Genomic DNA, 10,000 nt, shown 5'->3' with positions numbered 1-10,000 from the left:
TTTTGAAAAGCGATTTAGAAGCATATATTGTTACCCTGACTTCTGTCCCTTTGTTTTTGACAACCTGATTTCTTGATAACCTAGAACTATGTTCCTGGGCAGGTAGCATTTGGTCAAGTACCACACTCTTCCACTGTCTTCCTAAAGCTCCTCACCTACGGAGATGGCTTCCTTTCTTAATGTAGGTTGTACTCCCCCTGCAGTGATTCTAAGACAAAAATGAAAAACAATATGGACTCTTGTTCTCAGTCCATGGACAACTTTTATGCGCAGTGGTAGTATTTAGCTTGTGAAACAGGAAGAAACCTTTTTGGTCATTAGCTTCAGAAAACAGTCACTTTATCTCAGTACTTATTACCAATATCCTTGTCTCCAGTACAGTTATTAATCTCCAGCTGGATGGCCATCCCTACCATATATCACACTGAACTGTCACCAGTAGCACGTGAGGCAGAATAACAAAAGAAACTCAACACCACGTCCCTCCATCAGCAGAAGTTCCTTTAAGTGTGGGGACAGGAAAAAGAGAACAGTCTACAGTGAAGTAGAATCTAGAGGTGTTTGAGCATTCTGTATAAAAGCTCTAATCATGAGACTATTTAAGACATTAGTTCAGCATGGGGCCATAAAAAGAACGAATAAATGGATTTCTTTCTCTCCCATGCAATTACATATGACTAAGATCAGCAAGTAGAGAAATACGTTCCTAATTTTGAGGACAGTCGTATCAATCTTCAACTTCGGGAGTGATTATTTGGGTATTTTAATTAGACATCCCTTAGAAAAATCAATCAAGTGGGCACTTAACTAGAGGGAAACTGTTATTTGTTGTTGATATGGCTGGTAGACAAGACAATTAAAGCAAATACTACAGAAGCTACAAAAACTACAGAAACGTTGGGTTAAAAGTCTGGATGCCTATATAAGTTATTTAGCTTGGAAAATATTCATATACCCACCACGACCACCACCACCACCAGCCATACAATTCAGTTAGAAATCGATCTTTCTGTGAGAGCAGGTTGCTAACTATATAGAAGATTCCTTTTCTGTATATTCTCAACTTAGTCAAAACAGATTGTCCTTTCTTAGGGGAGGCAAGAGATGAGTTTCTTCTAGTATTAACATTTCCATGGTAAAGATTTTGATAGACTAAACACGGAAAGAAAGCTCAGAATTCTTCCCTAGAGTCAAGAATCATGCTCTGCTCAACGAGGTCTGTAAATGAGGAGATGAATAGTTTTGATTTTGGCTCTTCATGCTAAATAAAGGCCTAACATTACATGTGCTGAACATTTCATCTACTGAGGAATGTGAACCCACAGATAACCTTTATTCCCATCCAACTGTTCATTAAGTGTGGCACAGGATTATTCACTAAAATGTTTCAGATTTCCCAAAATGTAGTCATAATTATTATTTTAAAAATACCTTCACACAAACCTACTTGGGTATTTTTGACAAATACAAATTATTCTACTCCAAAATTACAACACTTACACTCTATGTTTCTACTCTTCATCCTAATGACCTAATAATCAATTTTCATTTCATGAGTTCAATTTTAAAGAAGAAAATGCTGTATTATATGTTAACAAACACAAGTAGAAAGTAAAGGATGATACTGATGAAGTCATGGGTCTTACCTAATAGAATCTGAGCATTTTTTGGAAATGCCTTGCCAATGTAGCTTCTTTAAATAAAGTTACACTGAGCTTTCACGTAACAGAAATTTTTAGATGACCAAAAAACCTCATTCCTATGAAATGTTAAAACCAAAAATTAAAAAAAAAAAAGCCTTTCTAATGCAGATAGCTCACTCCTCTAGCATTCTTACGATATGTTTATAAAAATTAGCCATTCTCTTTAAAATGCCAGATTGCATTTAAAGTTAAAATATGTTTATTTTGATTTCCTTGGACAGCACAGCTATGAAATGGTGTAGATTACCACATAAACATGAAGTCTTAGCTAGGAGACAGTTATTAAAATAACCAAACATGATGTTATGATTCTACTTGCCAAAGACAGGCAATACTGATTTTTTTTGTCCTCTGGCCAAAGATCTGAGTGGCCATTTAATTTAATCTTACTTAGGTAACAATAAACTAAAACACTTCCTGATTATATTCTCATTTTTCCTGAAAGCAAACATTCATTATTTAAAATACTGCTCATTAGTGACAGAAATGTAATGTTCCACAGAAAATCAAGTACTTTTTCTGCAAAGTCATCTCAAAATTTTAGTTTCATAAAAAAACCAGTAATACCAAATCACACTGTTTTATTTTAAAAGAAGTACCAAACCTAAGTAAGTTGCATATGTAAGAAACTCATTGTGGATACTTACTTCATAGTATTTTTTAATGCAACGTCTAATGTCCATGATCAATTTGTTGCTCAGCTGTACCATAAAGGTCAAAGGTGAAGCCTTACAATCGATGTTACTGCAACGATACAAGCTGGGTTCTATATCAGTTCCCTACAGAAGTCAGAACAAATACACAAAAGGTTACTGTAAGGCCAGAGAAGGTTTTTTTGTGCTTAAAAGCTAACACGTGTCCTGGTGTACAACATCCATAATTCATTTTATTGGTGAGTTTTTAATCCTATTTTCTCAACTACTGTCCTCTCAAAGATCCCCTGAGTCACAAGAACCTCCTGCTTTTTTGCCACCATGATAACAGAATGCACACAGTTGAAGGGAAAACCCTGAAATCTCTTTTTTGTACGTTCAATAAATGATAGACTTTACGGATAAAATAATTTTCCCTCTGAAAATGCCAGTGAGGTCACACTATTGGAAATAAACGTTCTTCTTAGAGATATCGATCAAAGTTTTAAATGTGTGCTTATTCATCCCAAACCTGAAGGCAAGTGCACTAATGACATTAGTTTGCTTTCACATTGGCAACTTAATTTTAAGATGAAAGCCTAAAAATTAAGGACTGCAATGGAAAGCAATCACTTATTGTCAGCTTAGAACACCTAAAATTTCTGTAATCCTCCCTCTCTACCACCCCCTCAAATGACAAATATTTGGGGGAATGGAAGGCAAGAAGAAGAAATGTGAAAGAATTAACTATTAGCAGTTACAGAAAACGTCTTGTTTTGTTTTGTTTTAAACAAAAACAAAGCAAATATAATATATAGGAAAACTGTTGGGGTTTCTGGAGCATGTGTTTTCCTTCTTGATACTTAAACATCTTGGTTTCCTGCTCCAATCTGGTACATAACCCTACCCGCCACGCTAAGCAATTCCAGGTGGAAGAGATTTTAGAGCTTGACATCGGCTCTTCCACAGCTAGCCCATCTGCAAGTCGTCAAGCCTCCATGCAATTAACTATCTTATTTACAGCTGTAATGAAGCAAAACTCAAGGATTTAGCAAGTATTGCTGATCTGTGTCTGCCTCTTCCTTGCACTTGCTTCCAAAGACTGCTTTGTTTTGATTCAAAAAAATGCAAAACATCTGCTGTTTGTCCAAATTAACTTAAAATAATTACTTTTAATTTAGATAAAGGATGTATTTTCTTTCAGTTTCAAGGTTTTACACAGTTCTGCTGCCTACTCATTTGCCATGGCTAGTACATGTATAACACTGCAGTTGAATCAAATAGATTGGCTAAGTTTCAAGTTCTGATCCAAGGTCAATGATACATTTTTTGGCAGTACTTCTTGAGAGGAATGTCTCCCTGTGACTTTTTCAATGCCTGACATGCAAAGACAGCAGAAAAGATAATCAGAGTACCTTTGTCAAAAAGGAGGCAAGTGGGATGTGTAAAGATAAACAAAAATTTTCCAAAAACACTTAGTTCCCATTAACTTGATTTAAGATAAAGGCAAATATTGCTCTAAGTCTTAATAAATTGGGGCTGGGGATGGGGAATTACAGGTTACTGATTAAGGAATTACAATAAAAAATACTTTAAGATACTTTAGAATTTTTAAGAGATTCCATTTAAAAACCAAGGCCAAACAAGTACTCTAGCGAAGCCAAAAACAATATTTAAGCACATTCTACTAAGAGTTCTCAAGCAGAAATGAGGTTGTGAAGGCAGAATTCAGATGATGGTAAAATTCTTTAAGCACATGAAAGCAACATTCCCCCTCCTGCCCCGCCTTTCGTATATTTATATATAGTGGGGAGGAAAGGCCTCTATGCTAGTTGGTTAACAAAATGAAAAAAAGAAACAGAAAGAAACAACTAACCGAACCATCGAAGACACTATCGTAAATATTCTCTGTCCCACACGTGGGGCACGGACATTTGAATCTTTCACAGTCCCTGTATTTCTCCTCATCTGTGAGCTGTGCTGGGCCACCAAGTAGGGCATCATTCTCCTCATCTTTATGATAATGATGAACTCTAAACTGGGTAGAGTCGAGTCCTATTGAGGTTAAAAGAAAAAAGAGGAACAAATTTAGAAAGGAACAATTATTTCAATTCCTGTACACAAAAAAGACCCCAAAGAAGGAAACTCACAAAGGAATGATTTTAAGTTCCTGCACACACATACGCAACCATGTGAACTCAAGACAAAGGCTCACATCACATGGACAACTGACTTCTCTCTTTACAAAAGATTACTTTAATAAATAAAACAAGTAAACTGCACTAACACAATGCAGATATGCCCCCAGACGTTTGGGTTCAGAAGCAACTACTTCTATAGGATGGTTTTACTATCTTCTTAAAGTTCCAGTGAGAATCTCAAATAAATGTGCACTGTTATTAAGAAAATCTCTTAAAATCAAAGTATCACCATTAAGACTGAAATAGAGAATAAAAATCCCATTAAGGAAAACAAGTTCTATGCTATTACAACTCCTTCAAGTGCAGACACAAGTGCTAACCCTGATTTCAATGCAGTGGTCGATTCCATCTTGGCTCAGTAGTTAACAGCATGTAGGGTGCAATCTAATTCAGTGGTTAAAATTCAGTAGCAGCATCTGAGACAAAACGCGACACGGGTTTTTGGTGTTCTGAATTCAGAAATTTAAAATATGTGCAAAAACAATGGATCTACACATTCTATAGGCCAAAACGTTCCCAACAATCTTGAAACAAAATATACCTTCCGTGTTTCAATCAAAATGATACAAGAACTCAATTGATGTATAGTTTATGCTACCCAGTTTCCACAAACTATTTAAAGAAAAGAAACATTTTTAGGCCAATTTAATTTCCCTTTGGTCAAAGCATATCTGTCAAAATCTACTATTTGGATTTACACTTAAAGATAATTAATACACACTGCATCCTAAAATATTTTCTTGAAATCACCCTTCAGCAATCCCTAAGAATTCTAGGTTTTTTAGAAATTCAAGGAAAGCTATCATCTTTATTTTAGCACAAAGGTAAATAAGAAATATAAAAGTCACTGAGCAAAAAGTTGAAATACTGAAAAATACCTGAAAACTGTTTTAACTCTATCAACAGCTGCTGCATAGGTAGATAATCAAACAGATGTATTCAGAACTCAATGACAAGACCTTAAATCCTACTTGGTCAGTTTTCAAGTGCCATCTACACTTGAGGCTGACTGACACAGTGGAGAGGCGCTGAACAAAGAACAGTAAGACGGGGACTTTGAGTCTCGATTTTCTCACCTATGAAATGGAGGAAGTGTCACTGACCAGGCACTTTTGAAGTTTAAATCAGACATTGGAGGATAAACCCCTTTCAGTGGTGCCTATCATGTGATAAGCACTCAATAAATATCGTATGAATGAAAAATTAAAATAGTGGATGAACATCATTTAATCTAGACAATATTCACTCAAGATCATGTATTTGGAAAAATATACGGAACACATGTTCATGCTGCATAGCAAGTTAACAGCTGTTCTGTGTAGGAATTCATCAAAATGAGCATTTCCTAACCTGATTGTACAATAAAAACAAAGAGTACACATTAAAAACAACTTGAGGGGCACCTGGGTGTCTCAGTCAGTTAAGTGTCCGACTTTGGCTCAGGTCATGATCTCGCAGCTCGTGAGTTCAAGCACCATGTCGGGCTCTGTGCTGACAGTTCAGAGCCTGGAGCCTGCTTTCGGATTCCGTGTCTCCCTCTCTCTACCCCTTCCCCACTCACATTCTGTCTGTCTCTCTCTCTCTCTCTCTCTCTCTCTCTCTCAAAAATAAACATTAAAAAATTTAAAGAACACTTGAAAAAGTATTCTTGGTTAGTGACATAAATTACTGTAACCTAGGTCACTTGGCCCCAAGACTCACCATACATTTTTTATTTTACAAATTAACCCCTAAGAAAAACAGCAAATTAGTGAAGAGTGAGGGAAGATATACCTTGCCATTTAAAGACAAGGAGGAGCGAGAAAATGAAAGACAATGCCTGGGAATGAGGCCATTTCTTCTCTGAAGTGAATGGTAACTGTTGTAAATTCCTTACACTCTATTTGTGAATCCAAATGTATTCACATAAACTCTTGCTTCATCAACAAATATGAGAAAGGAACTTCACCTTTTCTCTCATGGTATCATCATGTATCAGTTTCTCAGACCAATACCATTCAAAAAGAGAGGAAAAGGAAAAACAATAAAGACAGGTTTTCTCAACAGCAGGCTTCTTTCACAATCCAAAAATCAAGGAATGAAACAACACTGGTCTCGCACATGCACAGAAACAGCCAACCTGCAGCAAGGAAGCAGGGAAAGGTCTCCTTAGGCTTCATTTAACTTAATTTAATTTAATTTTAGAAAGAGATTGAGGGCATGCACGAGTCGGGGACAGTGGCAGAGGGAAAGAGAATCCCAAACAGGCTCACGCTCAGCATGGAACCCGATGCGGGACTCAATCCCATGACCTGAGCCGATACTAAGAGTGGGACGCTCAACCGCCTGAGCCACCAAGGCGCCCTGAAATCTCTACTTTAAATGTCCAATTCCTTATCTCCCCGTGGCAATAACAAAGCCAAGTGGCATGGCTAATTACTTCAGATTTATTCCCATGCTGACTTTTTTCAAGAGAAGGGGCTTCATCTCAGCATTCTTGGTCATAGAACATTGCTATGTTTTAAAAATGTAAAAGGAAAGGACACGGTAATTACCTTAACATAGTAGGTGTATAATGATCCTTGTAGAAGTTACTTGGATATAAAAATGTCATAAAAAAGTGATTTTCTTGAGTGGACAACTTTAAGTTCAACAGGCAAATTAGAGACGGCTAAATTAAATCTTATTATGAAAACATGTCATGTTAAAAAATAAGGATCACTGCTGCTGGAATCTTTCTTTTAAAGGTCAAAATCTAGGCTTCAACAAGCCCCAAACTTAATCATCATATGGATTAATTTCTCCAAATCCTCACAGAATTGTCAACAAGCAACTTATTTCAAAGTTTCAGGAAACTTAAAAGTTTCACTGCTTATACCGTAACTCATGAAGGCTGACGTGAAACAGGAAAAAAAAAAAAGTATCTGGTGCTGCCACCTAGAGGTAGGTTCTGAATTTTAAAATGTGCAAAACAGAGCTGCTACATGGAACTGCATTTATAAATTACGGTCCCTCCAAAATGCAACACTTTTGTTAGAAATGACATTAAAGCAAAACCTTTAGGATCAAAGGTGTCATATACACAGTGTAATTAATATTAAATTGCTCGCCATACATTAAGTAATCATATTCGTCTTTGAGGAAGAGATGCAAAACTGATTTCCGAATTCCTCCTCTATTCTACTGAGAGCTTTCACTGAACAAGTGACTTAAACAAACAAACTTCATGCTCTATTTGAGAAAAGGAACTTCCACTTTTATTAGCCTAGCTTCTGACAGGTTCGAACGTCTGGTCCAGTTCAGAGTAAAGGAAAGAATAACCTACTTGGGTCTCATGAGTTATCTGGGGGAAGAACAGCCATGGTTCTCCCTGCAACAAGCAGAAATGATGTGTGCTTTTATTCAATCCCGTGACTCGCAGTGATACAGTCACACCATTTTTCTTGGGGGGGGGGCGGGATGGGGAGGACAAAAGGGAAAGTGAAATGAAATTAAAATTCTGTCATTTATAATTAGACAATTTATAGGATCTCACATTATTTTGGCAACAAGATCAAAGCTCTCATGTTTCAAAAAGTATTTATAGAAAGTAACATCACAGGCACTGGGGTGGATGAGTTCAGCAGTGCTGTTTTTTACTTAAGATCGCCATATTCTTAAGCACACACACCTCCAATATGACATGTAGCACAAAATTAATTTTCCTACCACTATACTTTCTAAACATCGTAAGCTATACCTGCTTTTAAGAATGTTCACCTGCCCCCATTTCCAAGGAGTATTTAAAACTCTTCTGAAGTCAAGGCATTTAGTTGAGAGGCTGAAGCATTGGCCCAAGTAATTTTCTTCTTCCAAAAGACAAGGTCTCTATTAGCACAAATGCAAATAACTAAGGTAAAGCCAATTATGTGTGTCCATACAAGCGAGGAAGAAGAAAAAAATCCTTATGAATAAAACTCCAAATGGGTAAAGTGAGAAACTGATATACCTAAAAAAAAAATCCCTTTTAGGAAATACATCATTTATGTTTTGCACAAATCCAAGCGTTCATGTATCTGGACTTCTTAGAGAATAATACACAAACTGAGTATTTAGTATGAGTAATGAAAAAATAAATGAATTTTTAAAAGGTAAATGCTACATCCATAAAAAGCCTTATACAAGAAATTTCACAGCAGCTTTATTCAAAATAACCAGAAACTGGAAACAATCAAGATGTCCACTGATAGGAGAATGAAAAAATAAACTTGTGTAATCTAACACGGAATACTACTCAGCAATGAAACAAGAATGCATGATGCTATACTCAAGATGGGTAAATCTCCAAACTACTCTGCTAAGTGAAAGCTGCTGAACACAGTAAGTATACATTATAGAAGATCATTTATATAAAATTCTGAAACAGGTAAAACTAGCCAAGGGTAAGACAAATCAGGTGATTGGTTTCTTTCGTGAGGAGGGATGATGACTGGGAAGGAAAACAAGGCAACGTTCTGGGTGATGGAAAAGTTCTGTGTCTTGATCAACAGAATATATGAGACTCTTAAGACAGCAGCATCTCACTGTATGTACGTTATACTTGAAAGAAACCATATGTCAAACAGGAGAGGTTTGTGACGTGTATTTCCAAAGGACTCATATTTAGAACATATAATGCCTGCAAATCAGTAAGAAAAAGACAACCCAACAGAAAAGTATACAAACACCTCACCAGGAACCCGACAAAAAGGAGATAGTCAAATGGACAATAAGCATGTGAACAGGTGCTCAATTTCATTTGTCATCAAAGAAAAGCAAATTAAGATCACGATGTTATACCACCACATTAAATGGAGAAAACACACAACACCAAGTATTGGTAAGAATGTGGGGCACTTATACACCGAGAGCAGGGAGTGTACATTAGTTGAACCACTTTGGAAAGTTAGTAGTACCTACTAAAGCTGAACATATATGAGGCCTCCCATGACCTAGCAATTCTCCTAAGTATATACCCAACAGAAACACATGCAAGTGTTCAAGAGAAGACATGTGCAAGAATGCTGAATACAGCACTATTCATAATGGCCCAGTTGTGGAAACAACCCTCAAATGCACTGAAACGAGTGTGGTATATTCATACAGTGCATACAGTGCAATACTACACAGGAACGAAGTACAACCACACGGACGAAGCTAACAAACGTAATATTGAGTGAAAGTAGCCAGATACAAAGAGCAAAGACACAATTTCTGTCACATCCAAAAAACGAGAAAAACTCATCTACAATGTCAGAAATCAGGATAAGAATTTCCTGGAGAGAGTAGAAGACAGTTTCTAGGAGGTGCCATGAGGGGGCTTCTTCTGAGGATATAATAATATATGTAATAATATATGTTTCTTGAGCTCAGGGCTGACTACGCTGTTCAGTTAGGTTTTGTGTGCTTTTCTGAATATATGTTATACTATTAGAAAATTCAGGGGGCGCCTGGGTGGCTCAGTCGG

General features: G+C 36.7%; 1 protein-coding gene across 3 annotated transcripts in view; it reads right to left on the bottom strand.

The window, feature by feature from the left end:
• The window catches only part of POLA1 (DNA polymerase alpha 1, catalytic subunit), a 302,724-nt gene that overhangs the window by 148,565 nt on the left and 144,159 nt on the right, over positions 1-10,000 (bottom strand). For all 3 annotated transcript variants that reach the window (XM_006943631.5, XM_019823691.2, XM_045051163.1), the window contains exons 33-34: positions 4,212-4,390; positions 2,351-2,482 (exon numbers count right to left, since the gene is read on the bottom strand). In XM_006943631.5, the coding sequence (XP_006943693.1) occupies positions 2,351-2,482; positions 4,212-4,390 (311 nt within the window). The remainder of the gene's footprint in view (positions 1-2,350; positions 2,483-4,211; positions 4,391-10,000) is intronic.

The sequence above is a fragment of the Felis catus genome, chromosome X, assembly GCF_018350175.1.
Source record: "Felis catus isolate Fca126 chromosome X, F.catus_Fca126_mat1.0, whole genome shotgun sequence".
Lineage (NCBI taxonomy): Eukaryota > Metazoa > Chordata > Mammalia > Carnivora > Felidae > Felis > Felis catus.
This window is presented reverse-complemented; position numbering and strand designations above follow the sequence as displayed.